This window comes from Felis catus, chromosome D3 (assembly GCF_018350175.1).
Source record: "Felis catus isolate Fca126 chromosome D3, F.catus_Fca126_mat1.0, whole genome shotgun sequence".
Taxonomy (NCBI): Eukaryota; Metazoa; Chordata; class Mammalia; order Carnivora; family Felidae; genus Felis; species Felis catus.
Genome location: NC_058379.1, coordinates 5408387 through 5432264, shown reverse-complemented (window position 1 = coordinate 5432264; position 23878 = coordinate 5408387). Strand labels below are relative to the sequence as shown.

Here is a 23878-nt window from a genome sequence, read left to right as displayed (position 1 = left end):
ACTACCACGTAACTGAGCTGGTGCCGACCAGTACGTGCCCATTTCACAGATGCGGAAACCGAGTCTGGGAGCGGTCACGCAGCCTGCCCAGAGTCAAACGTGGAGGCACGGCCAGGACTCACAGCCTGGTCTGCCCATCGCAACCTTTCTGGAGACGAGGTGGCTCCAGCCTGAACAAAGCCAGCCACACCCCTCTCTGCTAACCCCTTCAATTAAAGCCAATTTCAAGGTCTCCTGGTTTCTAAATGAACAGCCCTGATCGTGTTCGTTAAAGGCCCTGCCTGCTCGGGCTGTGCATTTTATCAGAAGCCGCCAACAAGATAAATGGCCCTGTAACTTATTGTTCCACTGCAAAGCACCTCACAGCGAGTGGCGGTACAGATGCCAGGAATAAATCACATCTGATCTTCCGAGAGCCGGGCAGAGCTCCCGTGAGGACGTCAGAGGCAGGGGGAGGCCTGGAGCAGCTGTGGACCCGGGGGTGGAGGGGGCGGTCTTCACTGAGGACCACAGACCTGCTGGGGGGGGGGCGGGTCTTGGTCGGGACCCCAGATGTCTGGGGTGAGCGTTGCTTTCTTCTCTACCCAGCATCTCCTTCCTCTCCTTAAGGGTGAACAGCACCCACTTTTTCTTTGGGAAAAAACCCCCCTCCTGGGCTCTCAGGCCATATGGTTCAGGTCAGGCCATCCCTTCCCCCAGCAACAGAGGGTGAACACGTGATCCCGCCTGGCCAGTTGGAGCCCCGCACCCCGGCCCGGCCGTGAGCGGTTCCGGGTGGGTATACGTACCACGTGATGGGGCTTATCAAGTCTCTACTTCTGTTGAAACCCTAAGACAAGAGTAGTCGGGTTTTTTTCAAAATGTTTATCTATTTTGAGAGAGGGAGAGAGAGAGAGAGAGAGAGAAACAGCGCAAGTGGGGGAGGGGCAGAGAGCGGGAGGGAGAGGGAGAGGGAGAATCCCAAGCAGGTTCCACACCGTCAGCGCAGAGCCCAGTGCGGGGCTCGAACTCATGACCCGTGAGATCATGACCTGAGGCGAAATCAAGAGTCGGACGCTTACCCGACTGGCCACCCAGGCGCCCCAGGAGAAGTTCTTCTAAACCAACGTTGCTTGCAGAAGGGATGTCCTTTTCACTGTGGTATCTCCAGCTCCCAATACAATTATACACTCATAGTAGGTGCTCCATAAAAACGTGCTGAAGGAATGAATAAGCCAGCTGAGTCAAGGCAGCCGGGTTCTTGTCCGGGCTTAGACGCGTGAACTGTAATGTTGAGAAGCTCTTCTCCCCGCTCTGGGCCTCAGCGTCCTTGTCTACAGAATGAGGTTAATAACAGCACTTAGCAATAGCAGGTTTCGTCAGCCAGCCACCGTCACCAGTATGCTGCGTAACAAGCGGCCCCTCAACTCAGTGGCTTCAAACAACAATCACGCGGGGCACCTGGCTGGCTCAGTTGGCAGAGCGTGTGGCTCTTGTCTTGGGGTTCGAGCCCCACGTGGGGGGTAGAGATTACTTTAAAATACAATTGTAAAATAAACCGTCACGCATTATCAGTTACACCCCTACCCGGGGCTGATCCAGGCCCGGCTTGGCTGGCCCACCTGTGTCTCAACCCCCGTGGATCAGCGTTTGTCCCGCACGATGGCAAAGGTGCAGAAAAGGACAAGGTCCCTTGAGGGCCAGGCACAGCATCAGGGACACTTCATTCGTTCGGCCAAAGCAGGTCAGAGCAGGGGACTTACGCTCTTGTGGGGAAGGGAGAAGAGCGGAGGCCAGCCGTGCGCCCTCCACGCGGGCGCGACGTGTTTCCTTGCTGCGCACCTGCCTTTTCCCCCAGAACGGAACCTCCCGGGGTGCACGGCCCTTTACCTGCTGTGCTCACTGCGGAAGCTCCAGCACCTGGAACAGGCCTGGGACAGAGTAGGTGCTCAGCAAATACTTGTGCAAAGACTGAGCTCCCCGCACCGTCGTGAGGACAAACCCAGGTCAGGGACGCGAACGACGTGTCGAGAATTACAAGATCCCTCCGAGAGTCCGTCCCGATCCTGTACCCCATACCCTGGCCCGGAATCCGCTCCCCCTACTCGGGGATTGTCCCAGCTCAGGCCCCTGGTAAACAACAGAGCCAATTGCGGGTGGGGGTGTCACATCTGGGGACCTGCCTCCTGACCTCGGCCAGTCTGTGCTCAGTTGTGTCTCTCGTTCTCCTCGGCCTGGGGATCCTGGGGAGGCCCCCCCGTGGCGGCTCAAACCCATCCCCCTGGATCAGGAAGTTCAGGTTCGGCTGAGACCTGCTGAGGTCACAGGTCTCTTGGGCTGAGGAGGAAGTGTCCCGAAGGGCCCCAGGACAGAGGGACAGCCTACCACGGCTGCGTGCTTGTCCGAGAGTCCCCGAGGCCACAGTGCTGCCCCGTGTGGTTTCCCCGGAGCGCTCTCTCCTATCTCTTGAAAACAGCAAAGTCGCAGAGCCCCCGGCCCCCTCCCTGTCTGCTCTTCCCCGAGGAAGCCTCCCCACACCCCCCCCACGTCCATCTGGCCCTCAGCACAGCCCTCCCTCCTGGTGGCCCGGCCTCCCCCACGGCCGCCCAGCACGCAGGAAACCTCTCCAGTCTGCCCCCGCGCTCAGCACAAAAACCTTCCCCCTCTCCAGGCCCAGCCGAAAGAACCAAATGTTCCTCTATTCTCTTCCTGTCGCAATTGCGATCTGCACAGGGGAGGAGGAGGCCTGGCTGGGGAGGCCTCTGAATCAGGAAGCTGAACATCTGTGAAGGCAGGAAACCTCCCTCCTGCCCTGCCCACGGCCACACTGTCACCAGCCCTCACCCTTCCCGCAGCCCAGCCCGGCCGGGCTGGCCACCAAACTCCAACCCAGCCCACCCCTCGGGCTGCTTCCCCGGGGCAGAAAAACTCAGGGTGTGTTCCTATAGAGCTTAAAGGCCGGTCAGCTACAACGCATTCCTCCTCCCCACCCCCCACCCCGCCCCGGGGTCGTCGGGGGAGAGGGGGGAGAGGTGTCACAGGCATGCTCATCAGACAAGAACTTTGCCTAAAACAACACGTGGGTTTTATCTGCTGAGCGTGGGCTCTGTGCCAGGCACTGCTCTCACTCTCTCTTCTCCCTTCATGGATCCGTACTATTCTTATCCCCATTTCACAGAGGAGAACCCTGAGGCTCAGCGCAGGCAACTCATGTGCGAAAACACAACTAGGAATCAACAGAGCTGGGATCCAAACCAGGCCCCGGGACCCTGAGCTTGCCCAGTTGACGCCTGTCAAACGTGTGATCACGGTTCTTGCCTCAGAGGCTTTGCCCGCCAGGGGACAACATACTACGTCTTGTCCGGCAGTCCTGCTTCTGGGCGTATACCCAGAAGGGTCGGGGCAGGATCTTGAAGAGGTATCTGTACGCTCTATGTTCGTGGCAGCGCGATTCGCGGTAGCTAAAACACGGGAGCCGTCCAAGTGCCCAGCTGCGGACGGATGGATAAGCAAAATGTGGTCTAGCCACACGGTGGAGTATTATTCAGCCTTGAAAAAGGAGACCTGTTGAAAAAAAAAAAAGGAAAGAAAAAGAAAGGAAAGGAAAGGAAAGAAAAGGAGACCTTTTTCTGACCCCTGCTCCCCCATGGACGAGCCTGGAGGACACGATGCTGAGTGAACGAAGCCAGCCGCCGAAGGACGGATACGGCCTGACCGCACTTACACGAGGCGCCCAGAGGAGCCACGTTAGAGACAGAAAGCAGGATGGTGGGCGCCGGGGGCCGGGGAGGGGGCCGGGGAGTCAGTGCTTCTCAGGGACAGAAGGTGGGTTTGACAGCTGAGAGTTCCGGAGACTCATGTGACAATGATGCGAACATACCGAACGCCACGAGACCGTTCGCACACCGTGAGAGGTGAGCAGCCGACTGGATGTCGTAAGAACTTAGTCTGTGCCAGATTGCCCTGAAGGTCCCAATTCCACACCCCGACCCGTCTCCGTGCCCTTCATGGGCCTCGAGGCTGGTTCCAGCCAATGAGAGTAGGGGTGTGTTCCTGCCTGCCCTCCCACCCCTCTGCTGTCACCGAGGCTCTCGCCCCGGGCAAGGTGGCTGGAGGAGAGACCAGGGGACACAGAGCCCCTCCAGCAGCCACCGGCCGGCCACCCCAGACACGTGCATATGCCCAGTTGAGACAGGAGACCTCCACCCTCGCCCAGCCTCAGCTGCGGGCCCGCAGACTCACGGCTCGAATACATGCTTCCTGGTTGAGGTCACTGATATTCGGGGCCACTTGTTACGCGGCGTTATTCTGCCAGTAGGTAACTCATACGGACTCACATGAAAGGCCTCCAACCACCCAACTGTTCCAGCACATACCTATCATTAAACACCTACTCTCTGTATGCAGGAACAGAGCTGCCTCCGCGGCACCCGCAGTTGAGAAGCGGGGGGAGACAGACTCGACCCAAGTACTCATGTTCGTATGATCCGGGGAAGGGCTGAAGCCTAGAGACCGCAGGGAAAGCGCATGTCCCAGGTTGGGAAGTCAGGGAAGGCTTCCTGGAGGAGGAGGCGGTGAAACGGAGGCCTGGAGAAGTGAGAGACAGCCAGGCTAGGGGTTGTGTGTAGGCAGGAGCGGGGAGGGGAGCCCCAGGTGGAAGGAAAGGGTGAAGGCCTGGGCCAGGGGTGGGGGGACAGAGCCGGGCTGCTCAGACGGTAGGCAAGGACGTTGGGAAGGCTGTGCTGAAATCCTCAGGGGGGCGAGACTGTCCCGAGGGCCCACGGGGAGTTCAGCCTCATGCTGCAGGACCGGCCGTGCACTTGGGAAAGATCCCTCGGGGCAGCCGTGGAGGCCGACTTCAGTTAGAGGTCCCCTTCAGTTAGAGGTCCCCGTGGCAAAGTGTGGCGGGGCGGGTCCCCGATCATCAGTGGTGGCCGGTGGCCGCCTGCCTTGGCTAGCCCTTGCCGCCCCGGGCCCCCTCGTGGGCAGCGATGGGGAGAAGGAGGCTGCCCCGGGGTAGGCCTCTGCGTCATCGAGCCCACTCCCCAGGGACCGGCGTGGTGGCAGGAAGGAGGATCCCCGCCAAATGTCCGTCCTCTGCCTACCCAATGAGCAGGCCGCCGCCAGCAGCAGGAGACGCACCTGCCCAATCGGGAGCCAGGTCCGCGCCCCGTGAGTTTGCGGATTCTGGGCAGCGGCTGGGGACAGCCAGCCAGCACCCTCCCGCCAGCCGCACCCGGCCAGGCAGCCGGCACCTCTGTCCCCAGCCAGCCTCCCCCCACCCCCCCACCCACCGGCAAGACCCTACATCCATCAGCCGGGGCCGTCCCCTGGCATCCATCACTCCGGAAAAGAGAAATCAAGACATGGCCATATCGTTGTCCCGGGATTAATGTCCCTGCTGTGAAAACAAACGTCGCGTCTTCCCGCCAACATTTATTTTTGATAAATGCTGTGACTTTGCCTTGACATTTCGGAAGCAGCGGGAGACCATTACCCGGTGACAATGTTCTATTCCACTGACATTATCTCTTAATTATAATATGCAAGTAATGCTGAAAAAAATGGCCCATAAATAGCTCGTTGGGAGTTGCTGCATTCTGCCCTGTCGGGAAATGCTGAAGGATTTCATTCAGGGCTTGCAAATGAGGGAGACAGATGGATATCTTGGGGCCCCGTATGTGTCCTGCCTCTTCAATGACAAAGCTCAAAGCTCACAGGGTGGCAGGACGTGGCAGGGAGGCGAGGACTCCAGGGCAGGCAGCCGGGCTTCCTGCCGACCCCGAGCCCCCTCCCCCCGCCCCTCCCCCAAATCAGGGGGCCTCCACCCCCCCCCCACACCCAGTGACACCCACTAACTCCAGTCTTGCAAAGACGGTGTGTGGTTAGCACAGAGGAGACAGGCAGTGATCCCCCCCCCCCCCCCCCGCCCCGGGGAAATTAATTCCCTTCGGGGCAGGGAGGTCGAGGGAAGGGCATCTGGAGGAAATCCCCCCTTGCAGCTCCTCTGGGGCCTCAAGAACAGAAGAAACATTTGCCAGAGTTCCCGGGGAACGGGGTTCCGGGAGGGGTCCCAGGGGCTCTGGAACGGGCGGAGAAAGAGACAGCAGACACCGACAGAAAGGGCTTTCGGAGACTCGAGGGGCAACCACAAGTGGGGTTCACGCGATGGGCATTTCTGGGGACACTTTGGGGCGAGACGGGCCACGTTGAGTCCCATCTTGAAAAGCCTCCTCGCTCCAAACACAGTCAAAACTCAAACAGTCGAAACTCAGAAACAGTCAAAGCTCAGACTCAAACCGATGGTTCCCAAGCAGGGGTGATTTTGCCCCCAGGGGACACCCGGCTCGGTGTGGTACTGGCATACAATCCATAGTTTCTAGATGGGTGGAGGAAAGCGGGGGGCGGGTAAGTACAAAACCAGACCCTGTATCTACAGCTGAGAAGGAGAAAAATCTTCCCATCCACCCTTTGGGGCAGTTACTAGACTTTCTCTTCATTTTACAGGGGAGGAAACCCAGGGCTGGCGGGGAGGGGACATGCCCAGTCACAGCCACAGTTAGGGAGACGGGGTGCAGGGCAGAGGGCGGCCTGGGCTCAGATCCTGGCCGTATCACTAGCCAGCTGGTCAGCTTGGGGGAGCAACTCAACCTCTCTGGGCCTTTTTCTGCCTCTGCTGTAAAACGGGCTCTTAAACCCACTCCACGGGGCGGCATGTGGACCGGCCGCGGTGGCCCCCGAACACGGAGCGAGACGTGGAATCCGGGACCAGTGGTTGGAGAGGTTTGAATCAAGGGAACTATTGGCAGAGAGGCGGGCAGGGCCGGGCAGGCGCAGTGTGAGCCGGGAGGGCCCTGGAGGCTGCAGGGCCCTCCTCCTCCCACCGCCTCCCACCTCCTCCCACCGCCACCAGTGCCGCCCATGGGCTGAACCCCGCCGGTAGCCCAAGAAGGGGCCGCCACCCGGTCGCCCTCCAGGACAAGGGCAAAGTGGAGAGGGACGGGGTGGGACCGGAGGACGACTGAAGAATGCCCAGCACAGCAGGAAAGGCAGACCTGAAGCCCCACGGGCTCCAAGTGCACACTGAGCCCTCACGGGCTGTGTGACCCGGGGCCAGTGGCTCGCCCTCTCTGAGCCTCACTTTCTCATCGCGTTGCCGGGGCCGAATGACTTCGCGGAGAGAGGCACGTACACTAGGCCAGGGCGGGGACCTGTCGGAGCCACACGGCCCCGCGTCACCGTGTTCGTTTCCCGTCGCTGCCGCAGCCAGCGAGCACACGGTCAGCGGCTTCGAGCGGCCGCCCTTTGTTCTCTTAGGGTTCTGGAGGCCAGACGTCAAAATCAGGACGTCGGCAGGACTGCGCTCCTTCGGGAGGCTCTGGGGGGGGGGGGGGGGGAGGGGAGTCTGGTCCTTGTTGCAATTTCTCGAGATGCCCACACCCCCTGGCTCCCATGCATCCCGGCATCCTCTGCTTCCGTCCTCTCAGGCCTCCGTCTCAGACTCAGACCCTCCGGCCTCCGTCTCGTAAGGACCCTCGTGACTACAGAGGGCCACCCGCATGACCCGGGTTGAGCTACCTGCTTCGTGATGCTTCCCTGAGCCGCGTCTTCGAAGCCGCTTTGCCCCGTGAGGTCACACGTTCTCAGGGTCTGCGGGTCAGGTCCTCGCCCCCCCAGGCTTCGGTGGAGGGGAGGGGAATGCAGTCATCACCGTCACGATTTCCGTCTCCCCCTCTCCATGCGGTTTGCGCCTCGCCGCTCAACGCTGTTCCTCCAGATACAGCGCTGGGACCCGAGGGGTAACGTTCGAGCGGCAGCAGGGAGGACAGCAGCTGGGCCGTGGGACAGTCCGGGGTGGTCCACACACTGCTGATGTGTTTGCCGTGGCCAGGACAGCCCTCCGCCAGCTTCTGGAAGTCTGTTCCCGAGAGGTCAGGCTCGGCGCAGGGTCGCGGGCTCCAATGCCACCAGGGCGTGGCAGCATTTCGGCAGCGAGGGCAGCCCGGCGGTGACACAGAATGTTCGTCCTTTCTCGAAGCAGCAGTCACCCAGGGCACCGCGGACAGGCAGGCGCGAGGCCCCGGGTGCCCAGATCTTCTGATTCTGCAAAAGTAGCCGAAGCGCAGGTTTTGTACGAACTCCCTCGAGTTTGAAATTTTGGCCGCTAGTTTAGTTTTTGTTTCCCCCCTGCACGCGGTGTAAGCCAAAGTCAACATGTCTGTGGGCCACTGGCTTGCACCCCCTGGTCTGGTCCAAGGCCATCCTTTCCCCCCGGGACACGACCTGGAGTTACCCTAGAACTTGCACTGCCCTGGGGTCACGGCCAGAGACAACAAGCCACGGCAGGTCCCTGCCCATGGGCCCCCAGGGGACACGCACCTGAAGCTCGATGACCCTCCGCCTCCCGCTGACCCCGCTCTTCGCCTCCAGAGCCCTGTGTCGCGTCAGTGCCACAGAACTGCCCTAGACCAGCTGGCCACTGGCTAGATAGGTCATATCCCCGAGCCTCGAGGGCTTCTCCTGTACGATGGGGATAAGGATAGTTTCCGTCACGGGCCATGGTGAGCGCGGGACGAGGGGACGCAGGTAGGGTTAGTTTAGCGGGGCCGGGCACACAGTAGGTCCTCAGCCAACAGGGTGAAGATAATCAAACCCAGAAAGCACAAAGCTCGCCTTGGCCGGAAGTCGCCTTGAGGAGGGAAGGAAGCCCGGGACGGCACTGTGTGTTTCTTCCTCTGGTTCCCAAGCGCGTCACGAGAGATCAGCACAGGGGACGCACACAGGATTTGGGGGAGAAGAGCTGCATTGGAATCCCGGCTCCCGCGCTACCTGGCTGTGCAGCTTGGAGCGGCTCGCTCAACCTCTCTGAGCCTCAACTTCCTCATCTGTAAAATGCAGGGAATTCTTCCTCCCAGGAGAAATGTGTAGGGACTCGCAGACATAAGGGACTCGCAAAAAGGCATTTGAAAAACGTTGGTGGCCTTTCAGAAATGCCCGAGACCCCCCCCTTTTCAGTGCAGTCTCTGATTTAGGTGCACATGTGCTCCCCAGGCAAAGTCAATACTGGCTTCTGCCCAAGGCCTGGCGCCGTTACTGACGTCACCGCGGGCCGCCCGGGGTGACCTGGCCTGAAACGGTCACAATCTGCCTGCTGCCTCCTTCGGAGGGAGGGGCTCCCCCAGTCCCTGTCTGCCTGCCACCAATGGTATCTCCAGACCTGCTTTCCATCCCCCGTGGGCCCAGAACAAAGCGAATGGCCCCATTTTCCTCGCGCACCCAGCCGAGGGAGGAGACGACGCCACGTCAGAAGCACGGGAGCCCAGGGGGTCAGGAATCTGGGTCTGCTTTGCTCGCTACTCTGTCCCCCGTGCCTCGAACAGGACCCGGCAAGACGTGAGCACTCGACAAATATTTGTTGACTTAAGAGAGAAAACTCTACCAGTTCCCGCCTGGTCACTGTGTGCCAGGTGCCGTGTTAAGTCCCTCCGATCCGTGCTTTCGTTGAACCCCCCACGACATTCCCGGAGGCGGGTCGTGACAGTCGAGATGGTCTAGGTTATGGATGCCGCGGTAACAGTCCCCCGGATCTTCGCAGCTTCCGACAACCGAGGTTTATTTTGTGTTCATTCTACACCAGTCAGCTCGGGGCTGTGTCCTGGGGAAGTCCTCATCCTGGGACCCACGCTGATGGAAGCGTCCGCATCTCAGACGCCGCCCGCCGTCGGGGCAGAGGGAAGAGGAGTTCTGAAGGTTGTCAGAGCAGCAGTTAAATGCCACAGTCCACAGAGTGTTACAGATAACCGTCCGCTCTCGTGAGAATCTCACGACCCCCTCCAACCACGGAGGCTTCCGTGTGCCCGGAAGGTCACAGTTAGAAATCTGTGGTGGACACGCGACTCGGGGCTACGATACTGGGATTTTTATGGCCCCCGTTTTTACAGATGAGGATGTTGAGGTTCAGAGAGGTCAAGTGACTTGCCCAAGGTCACACAGCTAGCAGCTCGCAGATCCGGGATTCGTACCCGGTTCTGACTCCCAAAACCAGGGTCTCAGCTGTTACCACTTACAAACGCCAGAGTATGATCTATTTTCCCCGGTTTGTGCAGAAGATAAACGCATCCCATGACTTCAGCTGATGGAAGGCACCCACCTACACGCCTCCAGAAAGGGGTTTATAGCCACAGACACGCATGCCTAAATTATACAACTAACACACAAAGGCAAGTCCTGCTCGGAAACCGACAGACTGAGTCTTGTCCAAGTTGTGTTTCGTTTGGCCCACGTAGTACTTTATTTAATTGGGATTCGTTGCCAATAATTAAAACTCGGGAAATTTCACCTCCTTCAAAGCCGTCTCCTTTTGAAAATTAAACCAAAAATTAGACGACTTGGCCACAAAAGCCTGCATCCAGCCTAACAAGGCGGCCGCGGGCGCGACTGAAGGCAAAGCCAAGTTCTCAGGTGACAGGAAGGCAGCCTGGGCCCGCGGGCGGAGGGAGGGGCGTCACTGGCCCAGAGCGCAGCCCGCAAAATACCGCTCTCTTCCACCTCGGGTCTGTATCCCGGCCGTCTTGCTTTCGGGAAACGTCATCCGTCTTCCATAATGGTGTCGCCTGCATCACTTCAGAAGTGTTAGGGGAGCCTGGCGACTCAGTCGGTTAAGCGTCCGGCTCTCGGTCTTGGCTGCGGTCATGATCTCTCATGGTTCAGGAGTCCGAGCCCCGCATCGGGCTCTGGGCCGATGGTGCAGAGCCCGCTTGGGATTCTCTCTCTCCCCTCTCTCTCTGCCCCTCCCCTGCTTGCTCCCTCTCTCGAAAATAAATAAGTAAATAAACTTAAAAAAAATTTTGGGGGGCGCCTGGGTGGCTCCGTCGGTTGAACGTCCGACTTCGGCTCAGGTCACGATCTTGCGGTCCGTAGGTTCGAGCCCCGCGTGGGGCTCTGTGCTGACCGCTCAGAGCCTGGATCCTGCTTCGGATTCTGTGTCTCCCTCTCTCTCTGCCCCTCCCCCGTTCATGCTCTGTCTCTCTCTGTCTCAAAAATAAATTAAAAAAAAAAATTTTTTTTAAGTGTTGTCAAAATGTTGCTCTGAGGGAGGCCAAGCATCCACTGCTGCGTGGTTCTGTGGGCATTTGAACTTGCCTGCGCTGACCTCCATCATCTAAAGAAGTCGGGTTTACACACAAAGCCGCCCAAAGACACAGCGGTGTGAGGATGCCCAGGGCGTGTTTGACAGTGACACCTCCTGGTGGCGCCCGGTATTACAGCTCAGCCCCGCGAGACCTGGCGCTCGTGAAGGTGAACTGCATTCTGGGTGCTAGGGTCGGTTCCCAGACTGCTTCGCGAACGCTATGTCCAGCCCCAAGTGCGTAAAACTCCTTCTTTACAGCCCTCGTGAGGAGCTGCGAAATGAACGGGGGCAGGAGTTCTAATTCCTGTTGGCAGGGACACAGAGGGGTCCCAGCGACTTGCCCGAGGGACACGGTGAATCAGGCCTGTGCCGCAAACAGCTCCAAACCCTGCCGCCTGCCTGATCCCCAAGGCTGAGCTCACGGAAGAAATCATGTCCCTCCGTCAGACGGCTGCCGTGGCCACCGCCTGAGACCACAGAGCTGAACGTACCACGAAGCAGGCCCAGACACGTGAGTGTCTCCTCAGAGAGCCTCCGTCCCCCAAGATGGGAGACATCCTGCAGCCCGGGGACAAGGAGACGGGGTGGGTCATGGAAGCAGACAGAAGACTCCAGGGACCAGAAGAATGTTCCAGAGCTCTGGAAAACTGCCGCGGGCCCGGCCGCCACTTTTCGTGCCTTCCACAGCAACGTGGTTCGAACCCATCTGCCGGAATGTTTTCCCAGGGGAGAGGAAGTCCTATTCCGTGATGGAAATTGAGGAGGTAAATGAGACCTAGTTTGCAGAAATGTGCCTCCTGGCCAGCGTTGTTCGGACATCTGTTCCTTAGAGCCGAATTCAAACGGCTCCCTTACAAAAGCCCCGCCTTTCTCAGCCTGGAACTTGTCAGGTCAGCCGTGCCTAAGGCTTTGTGGCTTTGTGGCCAAGGTGCCGTGAAATCTGGACGCGTCCGTGACTCCAGACTCCAAGATATTGCCACTTGGCCTTCACCCTCTGGGAGAAACACCGGGCCCGGAACCTTCTGGAGCTAGCTCCTGAACCACAGGGAGGAAGGTCCGCGACGCGGGACCCCAGCCAAAAACGAAATGGTGGACCTTATTCAAAAGTCCTGGGGTGCCTGGGTGGCTCAGTCAGTTGAGCGTCCGACTTTGGCTCAGGTCATGATCTCGCGGTCTGTGAGTTCGAGCCCTGCGTCGGGCTCTGTGCTGATAGCTCAGAGCCTGGAGCCTGCTTCAGATTCTGGGTCTCCCTCTCTCTCTCTGACCTCTCCCGCTCATGCTGTCTCTCTCTGTCTCTCAAAAATAAATAAACACTAAAAAAAAAAATTTTTTTTCAAAAGTCCCAGCTGCTTCCCCACCCCCCATCTGCTGCCCTCTCGTTCAAGTTTTGTTGTGGGGGTTGGAGACCATGCACTGTTTCTAGAAATGTTAACTCTTACTCCCCATCTTTCCCTTCCATCCTCAACCTCTTTTGGAAGGAGCCTGGATGTTCCCCCCCTGGGAGCCTTTCCACGGAGGCTCGGGCACATCCGCGGCATACAGAGCCTCCTTCTAGACGGACTTGGGGTTGTCTCTGTGGGGAGTGCGCCTTGCCATCCGCCCCGCCCCCCGGCTTCTCAGAGCCTCCAGAACCGGGACCTGTGTGTCCCTTGGGTCAGAAACGAAGCCGGTTCCCCAGTGCGATTCCAGGAGGGATACGAAAAAAGCGGTCTCTGGCTACAGGCACCGATATGAGTCCTGGTCAACCGGACGACAAGGAGGCGTGTAGGGCAGCGGCCGAGCACGTAGGCCTTGGATCCAGCTGCCCGGGGTTCCAATCTGGGCTCTGAGGATTCCCAGCCGTAAGACCTTGGACATTGACTTCACCTCTCTGGGCTCAGTTTCCTCGTCGGTAAAAAAAGCAGAGTGATGATGAGCGGGGCACCTACCTGGATCGTGAGGAAAATGAAGGCAGCGCACGCTGAGGGTTTAAAGTAACACACGGCACCCTCTGAACGCTCACCCACCGTTAGCAACAGGCAGAGCCCAGCTCTGGTCTGACATTTTATTTCAGTTATTTTATTTTATTAATGTTTACTTATTTTTGAGAGAGCAGGGGGAGGGGCAGAGAGAGAGGGAGACACAGAATCCGAAGCAGGCTCCAGGCTCCGAGCTGTCCGCACAGAGCCCGACGCGGGGCTCGAACCCACGGACCGTGAGATCGTGACCCGAGCCGGAGTCGGACGCTTAACCCAAGAGCCCCCAGTTTTTAATTTTTTTAAGTTTATTTGTTTTGAGAGAGAGACAGAGAGAGAGCATGTGTGCAGAACAGGGGCAGAGAGAGGGAGAGAGAAAGAATCCCAAGCAGGTGCTGCCTGTCAGCCCAGAGCCCCATGCGGGGCTCGAACCCACAAACCCTGAGATCATGACCTGAGCTGAAACCAAGAGCCAGACGCTTAACCAGCTCAGCCACCCAGGCGCCCCTCTGGTCTGACACTTTGTATCTGCTGGGCAGCCAAAGTTTTGATCTTGCTGGCGTCAGTCCCTGGGGGACCAAGGGCGGCCGGGCGGGGCTGGGCCCTGAGTTCGCCAGAGGTCCACAGTCAGACTCAGGGGCCGCTGTGGAAGCCAGGTCCCGACACCCAGAGCCAAAGACCCATACTCATTTCCCGTTACCCAAACCTGCCTTCTGCCCACAGGACTAATTCGTATTTTCAGCCTCCCCCACTAAGTTCACACAGGTAGATTGCAGGGCATGTTTAGGTGTGGAAACGGTTGGCTTGTTCAACGTGAACGTACAGAGGGACACGGATTGTGCAGCCCCGGCCCGTCAACTTTTCATTTTTTACGTGTGATTTATCCAGAACCTCACAATACAGACGTGGCGGGGTGCCGCGGGCGGCCGGAGACGCCCGGGTGCGGGAACTGGGGCCGCCAGGCGCACGGCGGTCCCGCAGCGCCCCCTGGTGGCCGCGGCCGGCACTCGCTCGCTCTCTCCGGCCACTAAGCACACGCGCCTGACCAGGGGCTGCGGACGCAGCGGGGACCCCCACAGACCCGGTGCCCACCCTCCGCTCGGGAGCGCGGAGTCTAAGGAAGGAGGTCCAGTGCTCTTCGTGAGAGTGAGGGCATGCACCCTCCCCTAGAGGAGTCACCTGGGAAGCTAGAGGGCAGGAGAGGCGTGGAACATGCCTCAGTTTCCTCTCCTGTAAAACCGGCCGAGTTCTCCTGCCCCAGACATCGCAGGGGTGCTTTGAGGGCCCCCGGGCACGAGCAGGGGGCAGGGGAGGTGTTACTGTATAGAGTGCCTCCTGCTGGATCCCTCTGCACCCACACCTGTCCCCACTGCAACTCCCACGCAGCAGAAACAGCAATCCTGTCGCTTCCCAACTTAAACCCCGCCAGTGGTTCCCATTGTGCTTAAAATCCGAACTACAGGGCCCCGCCTGGTTGCCTGGTTGAGTCCCTGCCTAACTCGCCATCTCATCTCCCTCCCCACCCCTCACCCGCACAGCTGACCAAGCGGCAGCCACAGCCCACTGGTCTCTGGTCTGCAGGTCGCTGCCTCAGGGCCTTTGCACATGCGGTCCCCAGTTCCTAAAGTGCTCTTTTCGCGAGTCCTTCAAATCCCTCGGGAATTAGCATCAGTGGCACTTCTCAGGGGACACTTCTAAAACACTTCTCATCATGCCACCTTGTTTTTATGTCTTTCCTGGCGTTCGTCACTCTCTGGAGGTATCTTGCTTTTTCCTTTACTTGTTTGCTGCCCCTCCCCCACCCCCACCAGAATGCGCACCTGGGAGGGCAGGGACCGCTCCCGCTTTATTTGCCCCCACACTTCTGAGGCAGAGCACATCGGTGCTCTGACAGATCCAAATAGGTCCCTCTTGACTGCTTTTGTGCACCGCTGGAGTCCGTGTACTTCCACGCCCAAACCCTTGGGCTGCGAGAGCCCCCTGTGTCCTCCTGGGACGCCCCGTGGCTCGGGACACCCCTTTGTCTCAGCCGCTCCAACTGAGGGACCCAACCAAAGACAACTCCCAGGAGACACATGAGTGCAATGTTCCCGCGTCACTTCTATTCCACCCTCGCGGGGGTTCCCAGACAGTCACGGCGCGGGAACCTGTACCTCCCCTTTCACGGGTGGGAAACCCAAGGCTCAGAGAGGCCACAGGTTTTCTCTAAGGCCGCCCCGCCGCTGGAGCACGACAGAGGTTGGCTCACGGTTGGGCTGCCTCCAAGGCCAGTGCCCCCTGCAGTACGTACAAAGGAAAAGCAAACGTCACGTGACTCCGGCTTTCGTTTTAGGGGTGACGCTCGCCTCCAACACCCCTGGCAAGGGTCAAGGCCCCGCTGAAAATGTGAAGAATATTAAGGAAAAGCTTCCTAGGAAAAAAAGAAAAAAGAAAAAGGCCCTTATTAATTAATTAATTTATTTATTTATTTACTTATTTTTAAGTAATCTCCATGCCCAATGTGAGGCTCAAACTCACAACCCCAAGGTCAGGAGTCGCATGCTCCATCAACTGAGCCAGCTAGGCGCCCCCAAATGCCCATTTTCATAAAATGCAACTTCTTGAGGTTACAAGTTTCTTTTCTTTGTTTTTTAATTTTTCTTATGTTTATTTATTTTTAAGAGAACGAGAGAGGGAGCGTCAGCGAGGGAGGGGCAGAGAGCGAGAGGGAGACACAGAATCCGAAGCAGGCACAGAGCCTGGCGCGGGGCTCGAACCCACGAACCACGAGACAATAACCTGAGCTGAAGTCAGAGGTTTAACCGACCGAACCACCCAGGCGCCCCGAGGTTACAAGCTTCGGAAGCCAGGCTGTGGCCCCAGGTAACACTCCCCCAATTTAAGGAACACCCTGAGAACCGATCCGATGGCCTCCGAACCACCTGTGTGCACAGCTCGCCCCCCAGTGGCAGATCCTGGAATTGCCCAGAAGCCGGCGCCACTGCAGGAGGAGAGAAGGGATTTTCCCCGGCAGCCCCCAGCAAGAGGGGACTTGATCCTCAGTGTGGAGAACAGTCCAGGCTTAAGCAAGGGATGAACCTTCTGATAGTTCACACCTCAGAAAGACCTCTCGAGCCACTGCATGGAGAAAGGACCTCACAGGACCTGCATGGGAGCCAGGACCCGGCCGGCCCAGCCTCCAGGTGAGGGACCGACCCCGATGGCATCCTTCAGGTTGGCCCCAAAACAGTGGGCTTGAGTGCAGCGTCCCCAGCCCTGAGCCTTTCACGTGACGCCACCAACTCTTTTGAGATCCACACTTGACCCCGCAGGGCAAGTATTAAATTATCCCCATTTTTTTTTCAGATGAGGGAAGCCCCCCTCGGGATTTTATTCACAAGAACATTGCGAGCACTCAATAAATTGTGGTTGAAAGAAGGACCGTCTGAGCAAACAAAGGAATTGCAGAGGAGTGCAACCATCTCAGTGAAGAATATTCCCGTTCCTGCACGATTGTAGGGACCGGGGGTTACACCACAGCCCGTTGGCGTTGGGGTTTGGGGCTACAGCAAGTAGAATCGGGACTTCTACTATTCTAGAACATTCTAGCATCATCTAGGGTACAGACACAGCGTCCCCGGAATTCCAAGGCGGGGGATAGCTGAGTGAGCAGAAGTGATCGGGGAGGCTTCCTGGAGGAGAGGGCCTGGCTGGAATGGAGCCTTGGGTGATGCCAGGAGTGAGCGAGACAGGAGAGAAAGCTTCCATACAAGCCATACAAGGGTAACGTTTATTCCATGAGCAGAGTGGGCAGAGGGGGGAAGGCAGGACACAGTAAGGAACGGTAAGGAACAGTAAGGAACAGTGCAGAGTTCCCACATACGGCAGGTCTCGTGGTACCTGGAGGAACATCTTTTCTTTTCTTTAAATTTTTTTAACGTTTATTTATTTTTGAGACAGAGAGACAGAGCACGAACAGGGGAGGGGCAGAGAGAGAGGGAGACACAGAATCGGAAGCAGGCTCCAGGCTCTGAGCCGTCAGCACAGAGCCCAACGCGGGGCTCGAACTCACGGACCGCGAGATCGTGACCTGAGCCACGGTCGGCCGCTTAACCGACTGAACCACCCAGGCGCCCCTGGAGGGACATCTTTAAACTTCAGTAGTTGTGTGATTTGTTTTCCTGGATCCTGGAAAACAGGTAACTTGCCCATTGGACCCGCAAGTTGAGATACAATCGCTTTTTTTATTTCAAAAGAGAATTCGTTTTTAAAAGATGAGCCAAATTTTAGAAAAGCATGAAGCTAACAGGGTCACATGGTAGGTGGGGGTTAGGGTGTCGAGTGTGCGCGTGAGGGAAAAGTCTGAGCCAGGGGCGCTTTTGGGGATTCCTTAGACCAAGGCCACCCTGAAGGCTGGCAAAGGGTCAGGGGCATTTCCCTCGCGGAGCCCTGGATGAAGTCATCGGATGTGTTTGGACTCCACGGCTGCACCCCAAAAACGAATCGGCCGAAACGTGACAAAGACATTCAGAAGGAAGTTGTTCACACGATGAGCCACGTGGAGGGCAAATCATCCCGTGTTCCCTTGGGACACACACACACACACACACACACACACACACACACACACACACCCCGGAATGCCCTCTGGATGTTGCCTTTTTTTTTTTTTTTCCTTTTTTACAAGCATGTAGAGCTCCGTGCACACGTGTAAAACAACGCGTCTGTGTTGAGGCTCAGGCCCAAGTGTCCGGTCCTCAAAGGTCATCGCACTCCGGTTCGGGAGTCCTTGAACTCTGCTTCCCAAGGAGAATAAATGGGGGTTTGAAGGGAACCATCTCGGAAGCCTGGACTCCCCGCGAGCTTTCGGCCTGCAGGTCTACCCGAGAGCAGGCCCAGGCCGTGGAGAACATTCTCTCCGCCCCTTTGTGAGCGCCCCGCCCCCCACCGCCCACGCTGCGGCGGGCAGAGCCCCCCGCTGCCCTCGGGTCCCCACCGGAGGGACACCCGAATGCTGGTTTACAGGACTAATCTAAAGGTTGAGCAATCCTGCTGCAAATGGGTGACCTCCTTTGTTGCCTTCTACACATGTGCAGGAAGGTCGAATGGACCGGTCAGCTGACACATCAGCAAAAATACTTTTTGATGACAGTCGGCTCTCTGACTTTTGCTCATTACTCAAGAGCATAAGAATTGAGTGACACCACCATCAGGACATTCCTTCTGCCCCCCGGCTGCTTATTCACGTAAACAGGGCTTCTCCGTCTTCCATCTCCGAAGATAAGAATGGAAATGATGATAAATGTGGTCCCCTTCTGGCAAAAAGTTTTTGTCAGTCAAGGACACATGAATTCATGGGGGAGGACGCAGAAGGTTTTAATGACTAAAAGGTTTTAAAATACCGAGGGGCTGGCCATTACGCAGAGCAGGTGACGCTCTCATGCCTTGCCGCTCCGAAAATTATCTGGCGGAAAGTCAAGAGGCTAACCCCAGAGTTGCCGTATGGCCCCTACCAACCCCACTCCTAGAGTGTTGTTCCTAATCGCCAAAAACTGGAAACACTTTTTTTTTTTTTTAATGTTTCTTTATTTTTGAGAGAGACAGAGACAGAGTGCGAGCGGGTTGGGGCAGCGAGAGAGGGGGACAGAGGACCCGAAGCGGGCTCTGCGCTGACAGCAGAGAGCCCGACGCGGGGCTCGAACCCGCAAACCGCAAGATCACGACCCGAGCCCAAGTCGGGCGCTCAACTGACTGAGTCATCCAAGCCGCCCCAAAACTGGAAACACGTCTAAATGCCCTGCGAGTCCTGACTCGCCCAAATCCCCGCGGCATATGCAAACGGCGGGATTCTGCTCCGCAGTAAAGAGAAACAGACCGCTGATCCGTGCAAGGCTTTGCGTGAATCCCACGACGTTGTGCCAAGTGGAAGCAGTGTTCTTAAAAGACCATATACTGTGCGATTCCATTTATAGGACATTCGCGAAAAGGCAAAAGTACCTGCTTGCCAGAGGTTAGGCCTCAGGGGAAGGTTTTACCGCAGAGGAGAAGCAGGAGGGAATCGGGAGGGAGAATGAAGTTGTTCGTTAAGCTGGTTGGTGGTAGTCACTCACATGTGTGTAGGCGTTACAATTCCTAGAGCTGCACACACACACGTCAATTCCACTCTGCACACTGAAAACGTCGTAAAACACGTATAAAAAAAGAGATGTGTTCCAATAAAGGTTTATGGCTTTGTGATAGGTAACAGATGTGACCCATCGATGTTGCTGGTCAGTTGTGTACCTACAATGGAATGGCGGTCCAGCCCCCCCAAATGTGAACCTTTGTGGTCACAAGAAGAAATTAGAACACCTGTTTGCATTTCCACAGACACTTGGGTTGCAGAGAAGTACAAGAGAATGGTTAAAGGCGTGTATTATATAATGTTTCGCTGAACTTCTGGGGGAGGAGGAGATACACATTAAAAAGGCATCTGACAAGGAGACCTCGTTTGTGAATGTTTTTCAGGGGGGAGTATCGTCTATAGATCCCATCCGGGGATACCTGGGTGGCTCAGTGGGTTCGGCAACTGATCCTTGGTTTCGGCTTCGGTCATGATCTCACAGTTCACGAGATCGAGCCCGAGTCGGGCTCTGTGTTAAGCATGGAGCCTGCCTGAGATTCTCTCTTTCTCTGCCCCTTTCCCCTGCTTGCGATCACTCTCTCTCTCTGTCTCTCTGTCTCTCAGATAAAAAAGTAAAGAGGGGCACCTGGGTGGCTCAGGGGGTTAAGCGTCCGAGTCTTGATTTTGGCTCAGGTCATGAGGTCACAGTAAGTGGGGCCCGAGCCCCACATGGGGCTCTGGGCTGGCAGTGCAGAGCCTGCTTGGAGTTCTCTCTCTCCACTCCCCCCACCAAACATAAATAAACACTGAAAGAAAAGGAGGAGGGAAGGAAGGAAGGAAGGAAGGGAGAAAGAGAAAGAGGCAGGCAGGTAGCAGCCCAGCCCCCAGAGAACAGCTTCCAGGAAGGGGCTATTGACTACGAAGAGCCCAGAATTTTCCAGAAGCCCCTCACTCCCCCACAAACAGGCTGTCACCGACGCCCACTTTAACTTTTAAAAAAGGTTTATTACTTCAATAGTGAATTACTTTTAAAAGATGATAAAACTCATTTCTCTGGCAGTAGAAAAGAGGCAGAGGCCTGCCCCGGACCAGACGGGACACCCACACTGACGGGGCGGAGGGCCCTCGTGGGGGGCGACTCGGGGCAGAGCCCCCCGCCACCCCCACCCGGGAGCGGCCGGCTCAGTACACAGGATGACGTCAGTTTAGGCGGGAGGAGGGGGCCCCAGGCCTCCCGGGCGGCACCCGCGGCAACTCTGGGGAGATCGGGGTCGGCCCGCGGAACAAGGACAGGCCGGTCCGGGTCACGCCGCTTGCTGGGGCCCGCGTGACGCCGCCTGGCCCCCAGCCCGGGGGACACGTGCGCGGCCAAAGCTCCGGGGCCCGGCCGGGCGCCCCCCCCCCCCCCCCCCCCCGGCCCGCACGGCTTTGGCACGAGAAGTCTGCCTTCCCGGGCTGGGTTTGGGGACAGTAGTGAAAGGCGTGTCCTGCAGGCGAGCCAGCCAGCAGGGACCGCGGCGTCTGTGTCGTGGCTGGTGGAGGGGGCCCCGGGGGGGAGGGGTGGTGGAGGGGGCCCCGGGGGGGGGGGGGGTTGGGGGAGGCGTGAGTGGTCAGGAGCCCGGGCCCTCAGGCCGCACAGGTCGGCCCGGGCTCACTCGGGGGAGGGGACCCGGTGCCCGCGGCACTGTGGGTCACCCGGACAGAAGGTTCCAGACGGCCCTGGTTGACGATGCCCTGAGTCTCCTCAGCGGCGGCTCCATCCCTGAGTGTGTCTGCGCACGCCTGCGTACTCGCGTGTGGACACGTGCTGGGGGTGTGCAGCGCGCGGACACGCATGTGGCAACTGGGGGGCTCAGGCTTTGGGACTGGTGGGCTGTCCGCCGAGGGAGTCCTGAAGAAGCGGGGTGCAGGGGCTGGGGAGCCGGTCCGGCTCAGTGGCCACGCTGGGTTGGCTGGCGACGTCCCTGGGACCCTGTGGAGAGAGGGGGGGCGGGGCTGGGTCACAAGCCCCGCCCACACCCCGGCCCCGCCCCCACACCCTCCCGCACGGAAACAGCCCCCTCCGCAGCGCCCACTTATCAAGCCGGAGAGGAGAAAAGCCCGGAGTGACATACAGCGCCCCCCCCGGAACGCGGTTACGAGGGCCCCCCTCTCTCACTGAACACTGCCCTCGGCCCATTTCAGAGGTGGGACAACCGAGGCCCAAAGGGACTTGCCTAACACAGTGAGAAGGCCAAGGCCAGGAACCCAGGGCTTATATGCGATACTGTTAACCCCAAACTGGAAACCACCTAAATGTCCACCGATAGAAGAAACGCACTTTTAAAACACAGTCACAGGACGGCATTGAGCCTGGACCGCTTTCACGAACAGAAACCCGAGGCAAGGAAAGCCAGCGGCAGAGTGACCCATGTGCCGTGACGGCAGGGGGACAACTTTGTCAATCACCTCTTGTTCGTGGATATATGTGTACAGACTTAGAGGCGAAAAGCCCACACACCAATTTCCCGGCAACGGCTGCCTCTGGGGGAAAAGGTGAACAACCAGGACGAGATGTTAACAATTAATGCTGTTGGGGCGCCTGCGTGGCTCAGTCAACCGGGTAAGCGTCCGACTCTTGAGTTCGGCTCAGGTCACGGTCCCACGGTCGTGAGTTCGAGCCCCGAATCAGGTTCTGCGTTGACAGCATGGGGCCTACTTGGGATTCTCTCTCTCAATCTCTCTCTCTCTCTGCCCCTCCCCTGCTCATGCTCGCCCTCTCTCTCAAAATAAATAAACTTAAAAAAAAAAAGGAATTGTTTTCAAAAAGTTAATATCGTTGAGTCTGGGTGAGAGGGAACATCACATACTATAATTTATCTACTTTTACGTTTTTAAAAGATTTCTCAACACATCTGTTAAAGACAACGATGTTGAGGGGCGCCTGGGTGGCTCCTCGGTTAAGCGTGGGACTTCAGCTCAGCTCAAAGCTTGTGGTTTGGAAGTTCGAGCCCCACCTCAGTGTCTCTGTGTCTCCCTCTCCCTCTGCCCCTCCCCTGCTCATGCTCTGTCTCTCAATAATAAATGGTAAAAAAAAAAAAAAAAAAAAAAAAAAAAAAAAAAAATTAATAAAAAAAAAAAAAAAAAAAAAAAAGACAGCAATGCTGAGGAGCGCTTGGGTGGCCCAGTCGCTTAAGCGTCTGACTCCAGCTCAGGTCATGATCTCATGGTTCGTGGGTTCGAGCCCGGCATCGGGCTCTGTGCTGACAGCTCGGAGCCTGAAGCCTGCTTCGGATTCTGTGTCTCCCTCTCGCTCTGCCCCTCCCCTGCTGGTGCTCTGTCTCTTTCTCTCTCTCTCAAAAACAAATAAACATTGAAAAGACAGCAACGTTGATAGGAGGCTTATCGTCCCTCTGAGCCCTGAAGAAGGGAGAGGCCTCGGGACCCAGCAGTGTGGCCAGGACACCCTGAGGGCCTGTGGCCACTTGTGCCTCATTCCCAAACCCCAAGGGCTTGCTTCTCCGGGCAGTGAAGAAAATCAACCCCTTCCGGCCCTCCCGTGACTACCACCCCCAGGTGGGCAGGACACAGGGAAGGCTTGGACCCCTGTCCCTCTCCCTCCCTCTGGGACGGATCTAAGGCTTCCAGGGTTGAGCCACATTCAAGCCAGGGGCAGGAATGGGGGGAGGGGCGGGGAGGCCAGGCCAGAGTGAGACCAGCCTTGCACCCCTCCCCTCCACCACAGAGAGACCGCATGGGGACACCCAGGGGTGCCCAGAACCTCAGCAACGTGGCCCAAAGAATCACAACTTAAGAAAGCCTTGCTCAGAAGTACAAAGGGAAACTAATCCCAGGCTGTGACAGGGGCCCTGGTCCATCCCAAGGAAGACACATGTAACAGATCCGCAAGGAACCAGAAGGTGAACCACATTCCTTCTCTTCCTATTTCCTTCCACTTTCATTTAGCTGAGGAATGAAGACTTAGAACGGGAGAGAAATCACTGAGAAGGTAGGACAGGTCCAGGAATATTTCCCTGAAGGGTTTCCATGTACGGTCGTCTAAGACGTTCACTGCACAAAGGCATGGCAAATGGGTTATCATGTTCCGTTTGCCAAGCCCTCTGCCCTAGAGCTGGCCAAGTCTGCCCAAGAGTGGCCATCTTCCTTCTCGACATGAGAACACCCTTCCGGGCTAGTGGAGGCCCCGTGTCCTGCTCTCTCCCAGGCAAGGCCACCCCTCGAGACCACTCCCATGCCCAGGTACGAGGCAAGGTGGGGGGCCTCCTCCAGGGACCCAGGCTGAGGCTCCGTGCAGGCTGGGGCCACCATGCCGGGGTTCCAGGTCTCCAGGACCATGGTCACTTCCCAGGTGCCTGGCCCCCAAACCAGAGCCTACAGGGCACTGCTTTCCCCAAGTACCCCACCGGGGGCAGAGGCAGCGTCATCCGGCCTGGAGGCCGAGCTGCCTTCCGCGAGGCAGGGCACTAGAATCTCTCTAAGTCAGAAACTTCCCTAACAACTTGGAAACTGGATTCTGGGGGCAAAATGCAGAGGAGACCCCAGTTTTGTTTCTGTGTTATTGGGAAGAGGGTGGGGGGACACTGGAAGGAAAGGGGGACTAGTCTCCAAGCCCGGGGGCCATGTTCTCAGGAGGACCCCGTGTCCTGGGTGTCCAGCCCCGGGACACCCTGACGTGCTCAGGCCCCGGCCTCCTATTCCCCAGTTGTCAGGAGGAGCCCCCCAGGGCCTGGC

The 23878-nt window shown here is 57.7% G+C and overlaps 1 protein-coding gene across 3 annotated transcripts in view; it reads right to left on the bottom strand.

Moving 5' to 3' along the window:
- Positions 1-1114: 1114 nt before the first annotated feature.
- SCARB1 (scavenger receptor class B member 1) overlaps positions 1115-23878 on the bottom strand; it is an 84385-nt gene continuing 61621 nt past the window's right edge. For 2 of the 3 annotated variants that reach the window (XM_023241289.2, XM_023241285.2), the window contains one exon: positions 20132-21119. Coding sequence is in view for 2 of the 3 variants with exons in the window: in XM_023241285.2 (XP_023097053.1) it covers positions 21000-21119 (120 nt within the window). In the remaining variant the exon portion in view is untranslated. Of the gene's footprint in view, positions 1314-20131; positions 21120-23878 lie in introns of those variants that run through there. The other variant, XM_023241286.2, reaches the window with a different exon arrangement.